General features: G+C 54.3%; 1 protein-coding gene across 3 annotated transcripts in view; it reads right to left on the reverse strand.

Annotated features, from left to right (window-relative positions):
- Positions 1 to 6,789: 6,789 nt before the first annotated feature.
- LOC147096775 (RAC-beta serine/threonine-protein kinase) overlaps positions 6,790 to 20,962 on the reverse strand; it is a 109,369-nt gene continuing 95,196 nt past the window's right edge. For all 3 annotated transcript variants that reach the window (XM_085973396.1, XM_085973394.1, XM_085973395.1), the window contains 4 exons: positions 18,838 to 19,052; positions 16,429 to 16,516; positions 15,115 to 15,217; positions 6,790 to 13,211 (listed from right to left, as the gene is read on the reverse strand). In XM_085973396.1, the coding sequence (XP_085829522.1) occupies positions 13,132 to 13,211; positions 15,115 to 15,217; positions 16,429 to 16,516; positions 18,838 to 19,052 (486 nt within the window). In that variant the 3' untranslated portion in view covers positions 6,790 to 13,131. The remainder of the gene's footprint in view (positions 13,212 to 15,114; positions 15,218 to 16,428; positions 16,517 to 18,837; positions 19,053 to 20,962) is intronic.

The raw sequence follows: 20,962 nt of genomic DNA on the forward strand, positions 1-20,962 counted from the left end.
GACTGTCTGTGTGGAGTTTGCACATTCTCCCCGTGTTTGCGTGGGTTTCCTCCGGGTGCTCCGGTTTCCTCCCACAGTCCAAAGATGTGCGGGTTAGGTTGATTGGCTATGATAAATTGACCCTTAGTGTTAGGGGGATTAAATACGTGGGGTTACGGGGATAGGGTGGGATATGTGTTGGTGTAGGGGTTACAGGGATCGGGTGGGATATGTGTCGGTGCAGGCTCGATGGGCCGAAATGGCCTCTATCTGCACTGTGGGGTTTCTGTGGTTTCTGTGGAAACGTATAAAATTCTAACAGGACTGGACAGACTAGATGCAGGATGTTCCCGATGGCGGGGGAGTCCAGAACCAGGGGTCACAGTCTAAGGATAAGGGGTAAGCCATTTAGGACTGAGATGAGGAGAAATTTCTTCACCCAGAGAGTGGTGAACCTGTGGAATTCTCTACCACAGAAGGCAGTGGAGGCCAATTCATTAAATATATTCAAGAAGGAGTTAGATATATTTCTTAAGGCTAAAGGGATCAAGGGATATGGGGCGAAAGCAGGGACAGGGTACTGAATTTGGATGATCAGCCATGATCTCATTGAATGGCGGAGCAGGCTCGAGGGGCCGAATGGCCTACTCCTGTTCCGATCTTCTATGTCCACATGCTGTGGTATAGTCATTCCAACCCCACCAATCCCGGGAGATCTCTGCGCTCCAATTCTGGCCTCTTGAGCATCCCCGATTTCCATCGCTCCACCATTGGTGGCCGTGCCTTCAGCTGCCCAGGCCCCGAGCTCTGGAATTCCCTCCCTTAAACCTCTCCGCCACTCTACCTCTCTCTCTCCTTTAAGACGCTCCTTAAAGCCTGCCTCTTTGACCAAGCTTTTGGTCACCTGTCCTAATATCTCCTTATGTGGCTCGGTGTCAAAATGTTGATTTATAACGCTCCTGTGAAGCACCTTGGGATGTTAACGGCGCTATATAAATACAAGTTAGGGACGTCCTGAGGGTGTGAATGGCAAGTCTTTCTTCTGGATCTCCGGGGTAGCTGCTAGTGGAATCCTGAAGGACGGGGCCAGCAGATATCCAAGTGGGGACAGATGACTATTCTCCTTAAATTGGGAAAGCCAGTGTTAAAAGAGATGCGCCTTTGGGAAGGGCGGGTGGTTTTTGGGGGGGGGGGGGGGGGGGGGGGAACGTCGAGAGGATACCACAACCAAACAGAACATTGGGGAGGTGGGGGAGGGGTCACTAAAATTCACTTTTTTATTTAAAAATCATAGCATTCAGACAAATTTTACATTGAGTTTTGTCGGGTTTTTTTTTTATACATTCTTAAACATAAGTTAAGAAGAGCTGCAGAATTAATGAGAAACATATTCGGGAGCCAGCTCGTTCCAACAGAAAAGACAAAGTCACACTTTGTGAACACATTTTTGGGGGGGGGGGGGGGGAATTAAAACAACACTTGGTTTTGATAAACTCCAGACTGTTCAATCGTTTCCTCTTCTGCCCTAATGCTACTGGCAAATATATTCAGAGTCGCTTTCCCCTCAAACTATAGCAAGGATGCGCTAACAAATACGGGATATTGTTCCCTACAAGCTCTCTCAACAAGTTGCATTCAGTTAAACATTAGCCTCACACAAATCAGGACACAGCATCGCCACTTTTCCATTATTCGAAAGAAAAAAAAAACAGGAAACTGGAGTATACACAGTAAAGAAATGAGAAGGTGGGCAGTCAGCACATCAAAAAAAATCTTAAAAAATTAACAAGAGAAAAACACTTTACATATCCACATCGTTCAAAATTACAGGTTCATGATTCCAAATGTTTTGCCTGGAGCTGAATGCACTCAAAAAGCTCAAGGGGGTGAAAGCCCAGAGGGGGGGGGGGAGAGAGGGGCAGGAGAGGGGAGAGAGAGGGCAGGAGAGGGGAGAGAGAGGGCAGGAGAGGGGAGAGAGAGGGCAGGAGAGGGGAGAGAGAGGGCAGGAGAGGGGAGAGAGAGGGCAGGAGAGGGGAGAGAGAGGGCAGGAGAGGGGAGAGAGAGGGCAGGAGAGGGGAGAGAGAGGGCAGGAGAGGGGAGAGAGAGGGCAGGAGAGGGGAGAGAGAGGGCAGGAGAGGGGAGAGAGAGGGCAGGAGAGGGGAGAGAGAGGGCAGGAGAGGGGAGAGAGAGGGCAGGAGAGGGGAGAGAGAGGGCAGGAGAGGGGAGAGAGAGGGCAGGAGAGGGGAGAGAGAGGGCAGGAGAGGGGAGAGAGAGGGCAGGAGAGGGGAGAGAGAGGGCAGGAGAGGGGAGAGAGAGGGCAGGAGAGGGGAGAGAGAGGGCAGGAGAGGGGAGAGAGAGGGCAGGAGAGGGGAGAGAGAGGGCAGGAGAGGGGAGAGAGAGGGCAGGAGAGGGGAGAGAGAGGGCAGGAGAGGGGAGAGAGAGGGCAGGAGAGGGGAGAGAGAGGGCAGGAGAGGGGAGAGAGAGGGCAGGAGAGGGGAGAGAGAGGGGAGAGAGAGGGCAGGAGAGGGGAGAGAGAGGGCAGGAGAGGGGAGAGAGAGGGCAGGAGAGGGGAGAGAGAGGGCAGGAGAGGGGAGAGAGAGGGCAGGAGAGGGGAGAGAGAGGGCAGGAGAGGGGAGAGAGAGGGCAGAGAGAGGGCAGGAGAGGGAGAGAGAGGGCAGGAGAGGGGAGAGAGAGGGCAGGAGAGGGGAGAGAGAGGGCAGGAGAGGGGAGAGAGAGGGCAGGAGAGGGGAGAGAGAGGGCAGGAGAGGGGAGAGAGAGGGCAGGAGAGGGGAGAGAGAGGGCAGGAGAGGGGAGAGAGAGGGCAGGAGAGGGGAGGAGAGAGGGCAGGAGAGGGGAGAGAGGGCAGGAAAGGGGAGGGGGAGAGAGCAGGGGGTGATGGAGAGAGAGGGGGAGCGAGAGAGAATGGGAAGTGGTGGGGGGAGAGGAGGCGGGAGGGGAGGCGAGAGGGGGGAGAGAGGGGGGAGGGGGGGCGAGAGGGGGGACGAGAGGGGGGAGGGGAGGCAGAGAGGGGGGAGGGGAGGCGAGAGGGGGGAGGGGAGGCGAGAGGGGGGAGGGGAGGCGAGAGGGGGGAGGGGAGGCGAGAGGGGGGAGGGGAGGCGAGAGGGGGGAGGGGAGGCGAGAGGGGGGAGGGGAGGCGAGAGGGGGGAGGGGAGGCGAGAGGGGGGAGGGGAGGCGAGAGGGGGGGAGGGGAGGCGAGAGGGGGGAGGGGAGGCGAGAGGGGGGAGGGGAGGCGAGAGGGGGGAGGGGAGGCGAGAGGGGGGAGGGGAGGCGAGAGGGGGGAGGGGAGGCGAGAGGGGGGAGGGGAGGCGAGAGGGGGGAGGGGCGGCGAGAGGGGGGAGGGGCGGCGAGAGGGGGGAGGGGCGGCGAGAGGGGGGAGGGGCGGCGAGAGGGGGAGGGGCGGCGAGAGGGGGAGGGGCGGCGAGAGGGGGAGGGGCGGCGAGAGAGGGGGAGGGGCGGCGAGAGGGGGAGGGGCGGCGAGAGGGGGAGGGGCGGCGAGAGGGGGGAGGGGCGGCGAGAGGGGGGAGGGGCGGCGAGAGGGGGGAGGGGGGCGAGGGGGCGGCGAGAGGGGGGAGGGGCGGCGAGAGGGGGGAGGGGCGGCGAGAGGGGGGAGGGGCGGCGAGAGGGGGGAGGGGCGGCGAGAGGGGGAGGGGCGGCGAGGGGGAGGGGCGGCGAGAGGGGGAGGGGCGGCGAGAGGGGGGAGGGGCGGCGAGAGGGGGGAGGGGCGGCGAGAGGGGGGAGGGGCGGCGAGAGGGGGGAGGGGCGGCGAGAGGGGGGGAGGGGCGGCGAGAGGGGGGGAGGGGAGGCGAGAGGGGGGGAGGGGAGGCGAGGGGGGAGGGAGGAGGGGAGGAGGGAAATGGGGAGGGGGAGGTGTTGCAACAATCTATCAGCAGCTTCCACTGATCCTGCTATCGAAGGTAATCTAAAGGTGAAGGTGTGAGCGAGTGCAGCCTTGTCGTGATTCGGATCGAAGACTTCGGACAACCGGTCCCACAAACACAAAGTAAACCCTTGCTGCCCTGTGTGTCTGCTGCTAACCCACGACCCATTGTTGAAATGCTAGTCACTGCCCTGTACCAATTTTTTTTTTTTTTTTTAAGTGGTTGTGGGGGTGGGGGGAGATGGGCAAGAGAAAGATATGAAAAGGAATACAGCACCAATCTGAACAGTGGGCCCGTCACACAGTTAATACAACATGTGTTGCGCAGTGCCTTGAAGATCTGTCCCCTTAGTGCCCCCCACCCCTCCCCGTTCAACACTAGTGCTGACACCCGGGACGTTACAATAGTCAGTACGTGTTGAAGTGTCAAACTGTTTTATAATTGGAGCCTCTCAGAAGTAGAGCGTGGTTTAAACGCTCTACATTGCAGCCGGTCCTATTCCAGTCGGGAGATATCACAGCACTTGACGAGTTACACCAACACTTCCAAAATTTAAAGCAAAGCCTTCTTGGAAAAACGTACGGCATAAATAGATATGGATACAGGCCAACTCTGATCAGCAGGCCGCTGGTTTATTACGGGGGGGGGGGGGGGGGCCTGGGGCATTTATTGGCGTTTGCAGTCTGTCCATTTCACCGTGGCATTGCCAACCCATAACGACAGTGCTTTATAATTTAGTAAGCACAAAATCACAGGCATATCGTGCTGGGATAACCGATACTAGCAGAGTGCAGCCGTGATACGACCGACAAGACTGCACCCAAGACAAGGTTAATCGCAGCAGGGATTTCATTCACTGCATTAAAATATCAAAGGTTGTCCGTTGTGTTTGGGCCCCTTCGAGGCTTTGCTCCCCGTCGATTGGGAGGGGCGATTGTTACAGGAAGCGGGTTTGTGCAGGGTCACTGCAGAGCCCTGCCCAGACAGAGCATGCAGCCCCGTACAGGCTGGTGGGGAGAGGGGACAGAGGAAAGAGGGCAAGGAGAGTGCGCCCAGGTGAGCGCCGTCCCCGGGCAACGAGGGCGCCCAGGTGAGCGCCGTCCCCGGGCAACGAGGGCGCCCAGGTGAGCGCCGTCCCCGGGCAACGAGGGCGCCCAGCTGAGCGCCGTCCCCGGGCAACGAGGGCGCCCAGCTGAGCGCCGTCCCCGGGCAACGAGGGCGCCCAGCTGAGCGCCGTCCCCGGGCAACGAGGGCGCCCAGCTGAGCGCCGTCCCCGGGCAACGAGGGCGCCCAGCTGAGCAATGTCCCCAGGGTAAGGAGACAGTGCCCAGGTGAGCAATGTCCCCGGGGTAAGGGGACAGTGCCCAGGTGAGCAATGTCCCCGGGGTAAGGGGACAGTGCCCAGGTGAGCAATGTCCCCAGGGTAAGGGGACAGTGCCCAGGTGAGCAATATCCCCAGGGTAAGGGGACAGTGCCCAGGTGAGCAATGTCCCTAGGGTAAGGGGACAGTGCCCAGGTGAGCAATGTCCCCAGGGTAAGGGGACAGTGCCCAGGTGAGCAATGTCCCCAGGGTAAGGGGACAGTGCCCAGGTGAGCAATGTCCCTAGGGTAAGGGGACAGTGCCCAGGTGAGCAATGTCCCCAAGGTATGGAGACAGTGCCCAGGTGAGCAATGTCCCCAAGGGTAAGGGGACAGTGCCCAGGTGAGCAATGTCCCCAGAGTAAGGGGACAGTGCCCAGGTGAGCAATGTCCCCAAGGTATGGAGACAGTGCCCAGGTGAGCAATGCCCCCAGGGTAAGGGGACAGTGCCCAGGTGAGCAATGTCCCCAAGGTATGGAGACAGTGCCCAGGTGAGCAATGTCCCCAAGGTATGGAGACAGTGCCCAGGTGAGCAATGTCCCCAGGGTAAGGGGACAGTGCCCAGGTGAGCAATGTCCCCAGAGTAAGGGGACAGTGCCCAGGTGAGCAATGTCCCCAAGGTATGGAGACAGTGCCCAGGTGAGCAATGCCCCCAGGGTAAGGGGACAGTGCCCAGGTGAGCAATGTCCCCAAGGTATGGAGACAGTGCCCAGGTGAGCAATGTCCCCAAGGTATGGAGACAGTGCCCAGGTGAGCAATGTCCCCAGGGTAAGGGGACAGTGCCCAGGTGAGCAATGTCCCCAAGGTATGGAGACAGTGCCCAGGTGAGCAATGTCCCCAAGGTATGGAGACAGTGCCCAGGTGAGCAATGTCCCCAAAAGTCGCTACTGAAAGAGCAACCGGCAGAGCTTGTAGAATGGGAGCAGCAGCAGGTAGCTACTATCAACAGACTAGAGCAGCAGGCCAGGCCACTGGGAGTATGAATCAGCACCTGGTACGTAGTAAACACCAGCTTGGCTTGCTGTTACAACCAAGCCTTGTTCATGCCGCCCCGCCAAACTGCAGCTCACTCTGACTGGATCCATAGGAGAACAGCCAGTGAATGGGGTAAATGAAGATTGGCGCCATTGAGACGACGTGTTCTGGGACATTTGGGAGTCGAACTGGTGAAACTAGCTGCGCCAGGCACCATGGTGGTCTCAGGGAGGCAACGTGGCCAATTCCCTGCCCCCCCCCCCTCAAAGCCACAGCCCATTCACATCATTTCCAATCTGTGTGCGTGTGCGTTTGGTGACGGACACTTTAGAAGAGGTAATAGGCAGCTGTGCACTTTGTCTCCAACATCTTGAAGGACAAGGTCATTAGTTCATCATCAAGGCTTCAAATAAGTGGTCCTCCAATCAGGCTTGGGATTGGAGGGTGGGCAGGAAGACACGAGGGGAGAACCATCAACCAGAGGCCTCGCTAATCAATATAGTCAAAGAACCACAGGTTCTTATCGTTGTAAAAGAACTGGTACCTGTGTACAAGAAGGGAGCCCAGAATCAACAAGTCAGGTCTTCTACTGAATTATTTCAGAACCCTGCACATATTTCAAAGCAAAAAACACACAGTACACACACCCGTCAGAATCTATAGTGACTGCATTTCAAAACAACCAGCGCTAGCACAGGGATCAACTGCTGTGCATGGCTACACCGACACAGGGTGGGGCCAGAACCCACCGGAGATAAATGGGACCCTTCAATTGGGAGACCCAACCACCGACATATCTCAGTGCTGGATGGCGTTTGCATCCTGGGTTCTCTCAGGTCAAAGGGGGGGCAGGTGGGGCAAAGAAAAGGGGCAAGAGACACGGAAAGCAAATGCAATATTAGCAAAGCCCCTCCCCTCCGCCACACACTCCAACAAGCTCACCACCCGAGCATTTTACCAAGGCGCTGTACCAGTGGCATCCGTGGCATTGAGAGGAGATCTCATTGAAACTTATAAAATTCTAACAGGACTAGGCAGACTGGATGCAGGGTGTTCCCGATGGCGGGGGAGTCCAGAGCCAGGGGTCACAGTCTAAAGAGAAGGGGTTGGCCATTTAGGACTGATGAGGAGGAATTTCTTCACCCAGAGAGTGGTGAACCTGTGGAATTCTCTACCACAGAAGGCAGTTGAGGCCAATTCATTGAATATATTCAAGAAGGAGTTACAGGAAACTTTGGTTTATCCGGAGGTTGTATGTCCGGAAACCTCGATCTACCGGCAGAAATCAGGAGCCGTTTTGTTAGGTTTTTTTTCTTCTCATGGCTGTTTTCAACAGTCAGGCTCTGGAAAGTCTCTCTGAAGCTGTTGCTAAGCTACAGAGATGCTTCCAAGGTACGGGCCGACTGTTTACAAGCTGTTGCTAAGCAACAGTGTTTGTTGTCAGATACGGAGATGAAAACCTCCGTATGCTTCAACATTAACTTTGTATGTCCAGCAGTTTTGATAGATCGGCAACAGCTCGGTCCCGTCGGTGCCGGATATAACAAAGTTTCCTGTAGATATATTTCTTAAGGCTAAAGGGATCAAGGGATATGGGGAGAAGGCAGGGACAGGGAACTGAATTTGGATGATCAGCCATGATCTCATTGAATGGCGGAGCAGGCTCGAGGGGCCGAATGGCCTACTCCTGCTCCTATCTTCTATGTATCTATGTGTCCAGGGTAGGAGGAGCAAGGACTTGCCCACCTTCCTCGCCCATCGTGTGGGTGTGTATTTTTGGGGGGGGGGGGGGGGGGGGGGGGGGAAGAAGGAGTGGTAAAGAAATACCAGAATGAGAAAGTGGGGAGGCGGGTGGGGGGTGACAAGGTACAGAAGGCGCCCCAGAGATGGACTGTTGGAATCGCAGGTGATCCAATCTCGCGTTTGTTTTGAAATACAGCAATGCATCAGAAGGGCTTCTCTCAATTCGACAAGTGTCACTGGGCCGAGTCCTTCTGGCCCAGGATGATCACTGTTACACACGTTGAATGTTCTGAATCACACTTGGTTTTAAAGAAACATTGTTTCAGTCTATAAATGTCTACGTTAGAAATTACTAATGAATTTTTTTTCCTCTGAATGCTCCAAAAAAAAAAAGCAAATTTTAAACAAACATCATTAAAAAGGGAAACAAACTGTTGTTTCCCGGAGCTGGGATTCCATATTCCTCGATGAAGAAGCATTGTAGAATCACCATTACATGACTCTTAAAAATGCCACATTCCACAAATTGCCAATAGCAAAATGGCATGTCGCGAGCACCAGGCCATGGATATGCCTTTCATGCATAGATCCCCAAGAATTGGAGGCATCTCCTTAACTCACTCCCAACTCTCCAGCACGGCCTTCCCTGGCTCTTCCAGTGGACGGTGACTGGCTCAATCCGGCACGGATTCCCGTTCGGTTCTCGACTCGGGCTGCGGGTGGGGCCAGTGCTGGTAGGGCCGGCACTGCGCTCTCATGGTCGCCCCGTCCGGTCAGAAGCTCTCCATTCAAACTGACCAGGGCCCCGCAGAGCGCAATGGGCAACTTCTAACTCCAGGAGGCTGCGAGTTGGGCCAGTTCTGGTCTTGAGAGTGGGAGGTGATTAATACACGGCATACACAAGCCAAAGATTGGGGGGTGGCGGGGGGATGGGAAGGTTCGAGGCTCCAGCCTTGCGTTACCAAAGTTCTTGCACCCTTCCATCTCTGGAGAGAGAGAGAAAGAGAGAGAGAAAGAGTCTCTCTCCTCTTTGCTCGAGTGCTTGACTTGGATTGGATTTTGAGAGGTTTCTGCATATTCTGAATGTACATCTGTAAGCTCGGGGTTCAATGAACACAAATCCCTCGCAACCCCTTCACACTGACAGAAGTGAATCTGATTGACAAACGGGTCTCTTGTCGCTTGCGCCCCCCCCCCCCCCCCCGCCCGCCCGTCATTAGTATGTACCAATTCCTTTCAGTATAAATCTGCTTTAACACTGTTGACGTCTTGACTGACTAATGTCACTACAGTACCTCCAATAAATATTACTCCGTACCTAACACAGGACACACAAAATTAACGTTGAATAGCGCGCCCCCCCGCCCCCCACATTTACTAACCTGCTGCTAGTTAACATCCTCATATAATCCCACCGCCTCAACAAAAAAAAAAAACCAGGACACAGCCCACAGCCAATTCTCTGCCTCAAAGTAACGCAGCTATGTGCCGGGCAGTCTGGCATGTTTAAATGCCTGACAATGCAACCCCCAAGCTTGGAAAACCATAAAAGAATAGCACCAATTATCCCATTCCCCAAATTTTGCCGCCATTCCAAGAACCAAAGATGATTTTACGGGGGAACTAGAAATTCTCTTTCCTGGGGCATCCCGGACGGAACCTGGTGCCAAACTAGGCCGATCGGTTCCAGGAACTTGGGGACGGCAGTGGGCAGCTCGAAAAGGGGCAGAGATGCCAACCCAGCCGTCCCGCTTCGTTTCCCGAGCACAGCCCAATGGTCAAGTCCCTCCACTGCCAGCTGTCCCGGGACACCGGCAGCTCGCGCGGATTGGGCGAAGCACGTCTGCGCCGGATGTCCAGACGCGGCCGTCGACTGGACGGGGGGGACCCTGACCATCAGCCAGATCCACAGTTGCAATACCGGGGGGGCAAGCCATCGGAGCGCCCCTCGGGGCCGGCCTTGAAGGCGAGAGGTACGGAGCTCCTTTGCATGCAAGTAAACGCAAACATGCGCGCTCGCCCTCGTGATGGGCTGACTCTGTCGTTTGCATATAAACTTATTTTCCATCCCGGGCAAATTTACGAAATGGCATTGGGCTAAAAATCTGCCAGGTTGGGGGCTAGGAGTTTCACTTTCCACTGCAGGGCGGGCAGCCTTTGCAAGCGTCAGTAATGCTTATTTTATATCTACCCTCACAAAACGACGCTTCGAACCGAATGGGGGAACGTTTCTTTATATGCAAAATATGTAACAAAGCCCTGGTGAAAGTGGAAAACCACAGCCAGAGGTCGCTGCCCCCATCCGGTATCGAGCTCTGTTTTAGCACAGTAGGGATTTGGTGTCATTTATGTTCAAAAGTGGCTGACACGTTAGAGAGAGGTTAAAATTCAGAGACAGGCTGGAGCTAGTGGGAGAAAGGGGGGGGGTGGAAATCGGTTCGTTAACGAGTTCTCTCGAACATTAATAAGACCGCCATTCTACTGAGTGCTCTGGGGGCAATAGGTGGATCATTGCATTCCTAATTCTTTCAGGAGGGACTCGCACGGGACGTCGGAAGGGACCGAATTCAGTCGTGCGCATCGTGAGGCTGGCTGGGAGCCATATCTGTATTGGGGTGGGAGTGGGATAGAAGACAACTGGTTTAACAGACAACCCTGCTGGGAAATGCCCCAGAGAAGGGAGGGCTGGGAGAAGGTCAGAGGTCAAGCTACTAGCGCCCTGGCCAAGTTAAGGAGTCAAAAAAGGGCAAAGGGCCATAATGGTCGGTAGTTCCAGGCTAGCTGGGGAGGTTCGGCACAGGGAGTGGGAAACCTCCTTCATTTCATTGATGACCAGTTTCAGATTTAAATAAAGATAACATCGAGCCCGCTAACCGGGTAAGTGCGAAGTCTCTTTTTTTTTTGATATTCAAAGAAGCGATGCTGAATTAATTCCAAGCATGGCGAGGTTACTGCGTTGCTTCGCGCCACTCACTTGGTAAACGGTTGTAGAAATAAAGCGAGTTGCTGAATTACATTCGAGCGCGTGAATCGGTCTACCTTTTGGGAAGTCGAGAGAGACACGCACGCGGAAGGGCCTGGTCGATGACAGTGTCCAGTTCAGCTAACAAGCGGTTTTCACCGCAGTGACATCCTGGGTCACACACTACTGCGCGACTAGCTGTAGGGCAGTAAAAGCAAACACCTGGTCGTAAGGGCTGGGCTGGGGGGGAGATGACTTACAGCGGAGACCAATAATGCTCAGCCTGAGGGGGATAGCGAGCGTAGAACTGACATTTGTTAGTTACAATACAGTTAGGGTGCTCGGCACGCGATGGGCGGCTCGACATTCCGCGACGAGAGCCCGTTCAGTGGCCACGGCGGCAGATGGGCACCCGACTGCATCGCGCTCCCTGCAGTCGTGTACGGGTACAGACCGCTGTGGAAACCCGCAGGTCTTTGGAGGTAAACCTCCGCGAAGGAGGAGCCGTGGCCGCTGTCCGGTCTCCACGGGATTCGGTAGCGGCAGCGCCCCTACCGCGCCTGGCACTAAGGGCAGACGCGGGATACCGGGCCCCCACCCCCCCCACAATGCGCCAGCACAGCAGGCACGAGGCAGCTCGCAGGCACCCGAGAGCCTTCAGGCAGTGTACGAGGGATTTCATGATTGTCAGAACATTAACACTGACATTTAAAAAAAAAAAAAAAATTCGGATGACACGGAAGCAACCAAGCTCCAGACTACACTGCGGTGTCACCGGGAGCAGGCCAAGACTCACCCAAGTATAGACTTTTCATAACCGTTTGGAGAAATGCACCAAGTTCATCTGCCGATACTGCGGCAAAATGCTTTGTTTTCCTCTCCAAACCCCAGCGGTCTCTTCCCCGCACCTCCCCAACGCCAATTAAATAAGCACAGACCCTGGAGTTGAAACCCGTGACCTCTGCTCTGGGTAGGTCACTCAGCGCCTGAGCCACGGGGGGTGGGGGTAAAAAAAAATTCTGAGCTCCCGGCAACTGAAATGGAAATATATTACAGCACGAACCGGACATTCAGCGGACTCGATCCTTGCTGCAATTCCCCGTCGATCAACTGTAGCGGGTGCAAGGAAGCTGTGGGCCAGGCTCCCTTGCCCCACTCCGCTAATGCTATTGGCTGCAGGCTGCAAAGGCGAGAGAATAAAAGGGCAGAAATACCAAGGGGGTCTGATCATCAAATCTCCACCGTCCTCCACTCAGACTGAATTAAACTGCAACGACCAGGATCCCTCTCCACCCCCTAGCACTGCTCCTTCAACTCTCCAACAGCAATGTAGTGCCGGCCAAATATTCAGTCTTAGCTCTGCCATTTGTTCGATCTAGTGTGTGTGTGTGTGTGTGTGTGTGTGTGTGTGTGTGTGTGTGTGTGTGTGTGTGTGTGTGTGTGCGTGCGCGCGTCTCGCTGTACGTCTGTGTGCCCCGCGCGCGTTTGTGCGCACGGGGTCTGCGTGCCCGCCGCATGTCTGTGAGCGTGTCTGCGCCACCGTGCGTGTCTGCGAGTGCCGCCCCCCCCCCCGGCAAGTGCGCGCGTCTCCGTCTGCCCCGCACGTGTCTGCGTGCGTTTCTATGTGCCCCACCTGTGTCGGTGCGCGTCAGTGTGCCCCCTCTCGTGCCCGTGCGTTTTTGTGCGCGCTCCCGTGCTTGCCTGAGTGTGCCCGGGTGGAGCTTGTGTGTGTGCGCACATGTGTATGTGTACCCAAATGGAACATTAAAAACTTGAGATATAGAAATTAATCTTAAAAAAAAGTGTGAAACTTTTGAACGGTGACGTGACCTGCAGCAAGGGGCGCCAGCAGTTCGCGACCTCACTCGGCCATGGGTGGCACCGGGTGTGGGGAGGCCCTCTCGCGCTGTACAGATGTCTCCTTTTTTAAAATATGCACAAACGTCCCCAAAACCATGGCTTTCACAGCAGTGGAGCAGTCGCTGCGAGTTTGTTGTTTCATATGTACATATATAAAAAACACAATTTCTAGAATGAAAGTGAACCGGTAGTAAATTTCCATCCAGCAGCGTCTGCGGTTTTCCGGGGACTCCTAGCTGGCAGCTGAAGACCGATGGTGGAAAAGGTGGATTTTTTGGGATACTGTAGAATTGCCTTCTCCGGATCAGGAGGAGAAAGTCCTGGGTGGTTTTTTTTTTGGTATCGTTGCCGGGTTTAGTCTCGCACACTCGCTGAGTAGGAGAACTGGGGAAAGTGTGCTTTCTGATCACTATCCATCAGGTCCAAGCTGTCGACTGCAGGGGAGAGAGAAGAAAATAAGGCATCGGGCACAATCAGAGGAAAAGCATCACCATCGCCGAATCCCCCACCGTCAACATCCTGGGGGGTCACCATTGACCAGAAACCTAACTGGACCAGCCACATAAATACTGTGGCTACAAGAGCAGGTCAGAGGCTGGGTATTCTGCGGCGAGTGTCTCACCTCCCGACTCCCCAAAGCCTTTCCACCATCTACAAGGCACAAGTCAGGAGTGTGATGGAATACTCTCCACTTGCCTGGATGAGTGCAGCTCCAACAACAGTCAAGAACCTCGACAGCATCCAGGACAAAGCAGCCCGCTTGATTGGCACCCCATCCACCACCTTAAGCATTCACTCCCTCCACCACCGGCGCACCGTGGCTACAGTGTGTACCATCTACAAGATGCACTGCAGCCACTCGCCAAGGCTTCTTCGGCAGCACCTCCCAAACCCGCGACCTCTTCCACCTAGGACAAGGGCAGCAGGCACATGGGAACACCACCACCTCCAAGTTTCCCTCCAAGTCGCACACCATCCCGACTTGGAAATATATCGGCCGTTCCTTCATCGTCGCTGGGTCAAAAATCCTGGAACTCCCTCCCTAACAGCACTGTGGGAGTACCTTCACCACACGGACTGCAGCGATTCAAGAAGGCGGCTCACCACCACCTTCTCAAGGGGCAATTAGGGATGGGCAATAAATGCTGACCTTACCAACGACGCCCACATCCATTGAATGAATATTTTTTTGAAAAGCTACAGAGAGTATATGGGCAAGAATCTTTCTGGGCCCTCAAGCACGCCTGAAGCTGCCAGGGGGCCATCTCCCAGCTCCCAGGCACCTTGACAAGTGCCTGCGGGGACGTGACTGACTGTCAGGAAATCTGTGGCCTCTGGGTGCGATTGGCAGCTTTATAAACTTGCAGCCGTGGTAGAGCTGGGATCTTCCTCTGCAAATCCGGCACCTGCCATCGCCACACCGTGAAACAAGCTAGACGAACGTAACCTTCTGCTGAGTTATGTTCTGCTCTAAATATATATCTATATATACTGTACCAAACAGCTTGCGTTCGGCATGAACCTCTTGTACATCAGTGGAAAATGTAAATATTTGTAACTAGAACACCAACTAAATGTGGCAACATTTCATTGTAGCATTGTCACTTTGTTGAACCAACTGAATCACTCAAAAAGCTTTTTTTATTCAGTAACTGATTTTTCTAATCTCCAAAATAACGTTTTAAACAAAATGAAGTTCAAAAATGTACCCATTGCATAATAATGATTTAATGTGCCCACTAAACTGTAATCTGTGCTTATAATATCCAATTAAAGTTTTTAAAAACATAAGAATTAGGAGCAGGAGTCGGCCATTTGGCCCCTTGAGCCTGCTCCGCCATTCAATAAGATCATGGCTGATCTTCGACCTCAACTCCACTTTCCCGCTCGATCCCCATATCCCTTGATTCCCCTAGAGTCCAAAAATCTATCTCAGCCTTGAATATACTCAAAGACTCAGCATCCACAGCCCTCTGGGGTAGAGAATTCCAAAGGTTCGCAACCCTCAGTGAAGAAACTTCTCCTCATCTCAGTCTTAAACAGCCAATCCCTTATCCTGAAACTCTGCCCCCTCTCCTCTCCCCCCACCTCGCTGTTCCAAACCCCACTCTCTCTGTCTCTCTCCACTCGCTGTTCCAGGCCCCCCACACTCTCTCTCTCCCCCCACCCCGCAGCTCATGGTTCCCTCCGCCCACCATCCCGCCCCAGCCACTCGCTGTTCCGGTTTCACTTCAGTCTCGAGCAGTCAGCCTCGAGGAAAGATGCTCCGAAGGAAGCAGAAGGAATCAAGCGGTGTCCTGCTCACTCACCGGGTCCCCGCAGGGCGTTCATACTCACATTTATCTGGGGGGGTGACTGTTATCGACTCTGCTGTGAACTCATCATCAAAGTATCGCGTGTCTGTCTCCGAGGACACCTGGGGCTTGAATGGGGGCACGAGCTGTTGCACAGAAGGGGAAATGGAGAACAGAGGAATTAGCACCGGTGTCGGGTTCAGTCACTGCACCAGCCAAACTCTCGCTGGGTTCAAAGCGGCACACGATCAGAGCAAAGCTCCACCCTGGGCTGTACCTACCCGCACATCCTGGGCTGTGCCCACCCACACGTACCCCACAGCCAACCCCCCCGTATCCTGGGCTGCACCCTCCCGCACCCCTGGAGAGCAATCACCTGTGCCCCACTGCTATTTGCAAGATTTTGCAGTATGCAAATTAGCTGCCTCAACTTCAGATGTATAAAATTACAAGGGGCCGAGATAGAGTGGATAGGAAGGACCTATTTCCCTCGGCAGAGGGGCCAGGGGGCATAGATTTAAAGTAATTGGTAGAAGGATTAGAGGGGAGTTGAGGAGAACTTTTTTTTACCCAGAGGGTGGTGGGGTCTGGAACTCACTGCCTGAAAGGGTGGTAGAGACAGAAACCCTCATCACATTTAAAAAGTACTTGGATATGCACCTGAAGTGCCGTAACCCGCAGGGCCACGGAGCAAGAGCTGGAAAGTGGGGTTAGGCTGGATCGCTCTTTTTCGGCCGGCACAGACACGATGGGCCAAATGGCCTCCTTCTGTGCTGTAATAAAATTCTAACAGGACTAGACACAGGGAGGATGTTCCCAATGGTGGGGGAGTCCAGAACCAGGGGTCACAGTCTAAGGATAAGGGGTAAGCCATTTAGGACAGAGATAAGGAGGAATTTCTTCACCCAGACAGTGGTGAACCTGTGGAATTCTCTACCACAAAAGGCAGTAGAGGCCAATTCATTAAATATATTCAAGAAGGAGTTAGATATATTTCTTAAGGCTGAGGGATCACGGGATATGGGGAGAAGGCAGGGACTGGGTACTGAATTTGGATGATCAGCCATGATCGCATTGAATGGCGGAGCAGGCTCGAGGGGCCAAATGGCCTACTCCTGCTCCTATCTTCTATGTAAATTTCTACGATTCTGCTCAAAGCAATCCAGTTGAGGGTGAAGTGCTTTGAGACGCTGGTGTGACACGATCAGGCACTGTATAGACACAAGTCTGACAAACTGCCAAGAAAGATCCCATTCAGACCGTTCCAAAGCAGCTCTTGTCCATCCCTGGCTGGTTTTTTTTTTGTCGCTGTTTCTTAGCCATAAATGAGGTTCGCCAACGGCTTCGGTTCTCTCACCCGCTTCTCTATGACATCCTGCCAGTTAACTGGTACAAAGAATTTGTGTTGCATGACTTCCTTCGCATCGTCGGGACCACCGCCCAACCTGGAGGTTAGAGGAGAGGTGAATAATAAGATTAGAAACATATAACATTCTGAGGGGGGATTGACAAGTTAGATGCTGAGAGGTTGTTTCCCCTGGCTGGAGCGTCTAGAACGAGGGGTCACAGTCTCAGGATAAGGGGTCGGCCATTTAGGACTGAGATGAGGAGGAATTTCTTCACTCAGAGGGTTGTGAATTTTTGGAATTCTCTACCTCAGAGGGCTGTGAATGCTCAGTCGTTGAGTATATTCAAGGCCGAGATCGATAGATTTTTGGACTCTCGGGAAATCAAGGGATATAGGGATCGGGCGGGAAAGTGGAGTTGAGGTTGAAGATCAGCCATGATCTTATTGAATGGCGGAGCAGGCGCGAGGGGCCGTACGGCCAACTCCTGCTCCTAATTCTTGTGTTCTTATTTTCTTAATAAAACACTGCCTATCCAACCACCACCAAACACCATCCAAATCACCTGTCCTCTCCAGCCTTCGCCAGCTCCCTACCCCCCCAGCGTGGCAATTTCAGAATCCTTGTCCTAACAAGTTCCAAGGCGCTTCACGGGAGGGCTTTCGGACAAAATTTGACACCGAGCCAATAAGGAGATATGAACATATGAAATAGGAGCAGGAGTAGGCCAATCGGCCCCTCGAGCCTGCTCCACCATTCAATAAGATCATGGCTGATCTGATCCTAACCTCAAATCTTCTATCACTGTGCATCCACCCGAACCCATGTGATCTCCCGGGAGATGCGAAAAACCAGATAAAGACCCAATGGCCATTTTGGGAGAAAAAAAATCTGGGAAATTCCTCTCCGACCCATCTAGGCGATCGAAATTCTTCCAGGAGATCACTCTGTCCCTATATTTTCTACAGTACTTACCTTCTGCAAAGGCGATCTCCACCCCAGCCAGGAACAGGAATAAAACCATCTCCTGAAATCTAACACAGAATTAGAACACAGTAGGAACAGAACCAGGCTACACGGCCCCTGGGCCCACTCCACTACCGGTGGTCAAGGTGGATTAAGGAGTGTCTCAAAAGGAGGAAGTGGAGGTGGAGAGGTTTAGAGGGAATTCCAGAGCTATGGGTCTCGGCAGTTGAAGGCAGGGCCGCCCAAGGTGGAGCGATTAAAATCGGGGATGCGCAAGAGATTTCAGATAATCACAGGACCGGGTTTTACAAAGAGAACTGCGAGGCCGCAGCGACAATCCCACAACAGGAAAACGCCATCACGGCACGGCCAATTGTCTAGATCAGTGAGCATAAGATAAAAGGAAAGCCCTGCAAGTCACAGTAATGGAATGAGAAGATTAACCTCATGATTGTGAGTAAGTTCCCCTTTAAACGAGAATGAATAGTGCAATACCGGAATGATGACAATGTTGGCAAGTAGTTCCCCTTTAACCGTCCCTACTGCATGCAGTGTTGCTCCAGACTTGTTTTTGTGAATATAATTAGGGCAGAGTGGGGAGGGGAGAGGAAGGGGGCCCAGAGTGGGGCGGCGAGAGGAAGGGGGCCCAGAGTGGGGAGGGGGAGAGGAAGGGGGCCCAGAGTGGGGAGGGGAGAGGAAGGGGGCCCAGAGTGGGGCGGCGAGAGGAAGGGGGCCCAGAGTGGGGCGGCGAGAGGAAGGGGGCCCAGAGTGGGGAGGGGGAGAGGAAGGGGGCCCAGAGTGGGGAGGGGGAGAGGAAGGGGGACCAGAGTGGGGAGGGGGAGAGGAAGGGGGCCCAGAGTGGGGAGGGGGAGAGGAAGGGGGCCCAGAGTGGGGAGGGGGAGAGGAAGGGGGCCCAGAGTGGGGAGGGGAGAGGAAGGGGGCCCAGAGTGGGGAGGGGAGAGGAAGGGGGACAGAGTGGGGAGGGGAGAGGAAGGGGGCCCAGAGTGGGGAGGGGAGAGGAAGGGGGACAGAGTAGGGAGGGGGGAGGAAGGGGGACAGAGTGGGGAGGGGAGAGCAAGGGGGACAGAGTGGGGAGTGGGGAGAGGAAGGGGGACAGAGTGGGGAGGGGAGAGGAAGGGGGCCCAGAGTGGGGAGGGGGAGAGGAAGGGGGCCCAGAGTGGGGAGTGGGGAGGAAGGGGGACAGAGTGGGGAGTGGGGAGAGGAAGGGGGACAGAGTGGGGAGTGGGGAGAGGAAGGGGGACAGAGTGGGGAGTGGGGAGAGGAAGGGGGACAGAGTGGGGAGGGGAGAGGAATGAGCAAAATACAGCTTACTCCTTCAATAAACTTTACTCGGCAGGGATGGTTTGAGTGAGGTGGGGATGGATTGCAGCACAAGGGTTTGGGAGTTTAAAAACATTCACCCGAGAGACCCCCGCGTCTCGAGCGACTCTTACCTCTGTTTGGGGTCTTTCTTTAAGAGACCCGAGAGAAGGGACTTGGCTTCGGGGGACAAGGTGCGAGGGAACCGAATTTCTTCCATGAGGATCAGCTCGAAGAGCTTCTCGTGGTCTTGGTTGTAGAAGGGCAGCCGGCCGCACATCATCTCGTACATCACCACTCCCAGCCCCCACCAGTCCACAGCGCGGCCGTAGTCATTGTCCTCCAACACCTGGGGCGAGACAAGAGGGGGGGGGGGGGTGCAATCAGGGAACTCGTAATTTTTTTTTCCCCCCCACAGTGCAGATAGAGGCCATTTCGGCCCATCGAGCCTGCACCGACACATATCCCACCTGATCCCCGTAACCCCACGTATTTAATCCCCCTAACACTAAGGGTCAATTTATCATAGCCAAATCAACCTAACCCGCACATCTTTGGACTGTGGGAGGAAACCGGAGCACCCGGAGAAAACCCACGCAAACACGGGGAGAATGTCTGTGTGGAGTTTGCACAGTCACCCGAGGCCGGGTTCGAACCCGGGTCCCTGGCGCTGTGAGGCAACAGTGCTAACCACTATGCCACCGTGCTGGGGTCAGTCTCCACTGCAGAACTAAACAAGTAACTTCACCCACCCCACCCCCCTCCCACCCCACACCGTGGCCAAGTTTATTTTTTTATTTGTTCACGGGATGTGGGCGTCGCTTGGCAAGGCCAGCATTTATTGCCCATCCCTAATTGCCCTCGAGAAGGTGGTGGTGAGCCGCCGCCTTGAACCGCTGCAGTCCGTGTGGCGAAGGTGCTCCCACAGTGCTGTTAGGGAGTTTGTGGATTAAAAAACACTGGACGAAGGGACCCCAGCCTGTCGTGAACAGCCTGCGTGGTCCCACCACCTTTCAACGGCACAGCTATGTTCGTGCATGGTTAGCAGTAAAAAGTAAAACAGACTTGCATTTCTATAGCGCCATTCACGACCACCGGACATCCCAAAGCGCTTTACAGCCAACTAAGTACTTTCTGATCATAACCTAGGCCCCTATCACACATATATTTTCTTTTTTTATCCACTTTTTGTTTGGCCTTTTTTCCTTCCCTCCCTTCAGCGGTCCTTCATTCTGCCAGCGCAATTCACACCTCATCTAGAGCAACCTTTATTCCTTAACCTGTCCCATTACCACCTCCTCGCGCCTTCAATATCTCTTAAAGTCTCTCAATCTCTCCTGCCTTCTATCCTATCACTGACCTTCCCTTTTGTTCTTTCATTCCCTCCCCCCTTTTCCCAGCCATAGAGTCATAGAGTTTTACAGCACAGAAAGAGGCCCTTCGGCCCTTCGTGTCTGCCCCTAAACTTGCTTTCCATTGCCTGTTTTTCCCCAGTTCTGACGAAGGGTCTTTGACCTGAAACGTTAACTCTGTTTCTCTCTCCACGGATGCTGCCTAGCCTGCTGAGTTTTTCCAGCGTTTTCTGTTATTAAGTACTTTTTGAAGTGGAGTCACTGTTGTAATGCAGGAAACGCGACAGCCAGTTTGCACACAGCAAGCTCCCACAAACAGCAATAATGACCAGATAATCTGTTTGAGGGATAAATATTCAAAATTGTGTCACGGGATCTTGTACGTCCACCTGAGGGGCCTCTGTTTAACGTCTCATCTGAAAGACGGCACCTCCGACAGTGCAGCGCTCCCTCAGCACTGCACTGGAGTGTCAGCCTAGATGTTTGTGCTCTGGAGTGGGACTCGAACCCACGACCTTCTGACTCAAGAGGCGAGGGTGCGGCCCACTGAGCCGCGGCCGACACCTCGTTCGCGATGAAGAATATTTACAACCGCTCACCTTGCATCGCAAGTCCGAGGAGGCCAGAGAACATTCTCTCTCGTAACGTGGTGTGGCTAGGTGCGGTGTCCTCAGTCTGCTGCGGAAGGAGCTGAAGGATTGAATGGACTGAGGTGATAGTACAGCAGTGCGTGGAGGGAAGGGGGAGAAAGCAAGATCACCCCTAAAAGCCACAAATCTCCTGCTTGGGAAGGGAGGTCAGCACCTTCAGAGAGAAGACACTCTTCAGACGGCACGGCTGGCCAGAGAGCCAAACAGCAGTCTCATGGAGCCAGGGGCCGATCCGAACCATAAAGCTGCATTACTAG

Source organism: Somniosus microcephalus, chromosome 34 (genome assembly GCF_052327205.1).
Source record: "Somniosus microcephalus isolate GS21.2 chromosome 34, FLI_Smic_1.0, whole genome shotgun sequence".
Classification (NCBI taxonomy): Eukaryota; Metazoa; Chordata; class Chondrichthyes; order Squaliformes; family Somniosidae; genus Somniosus; species Somniosus microcephalus.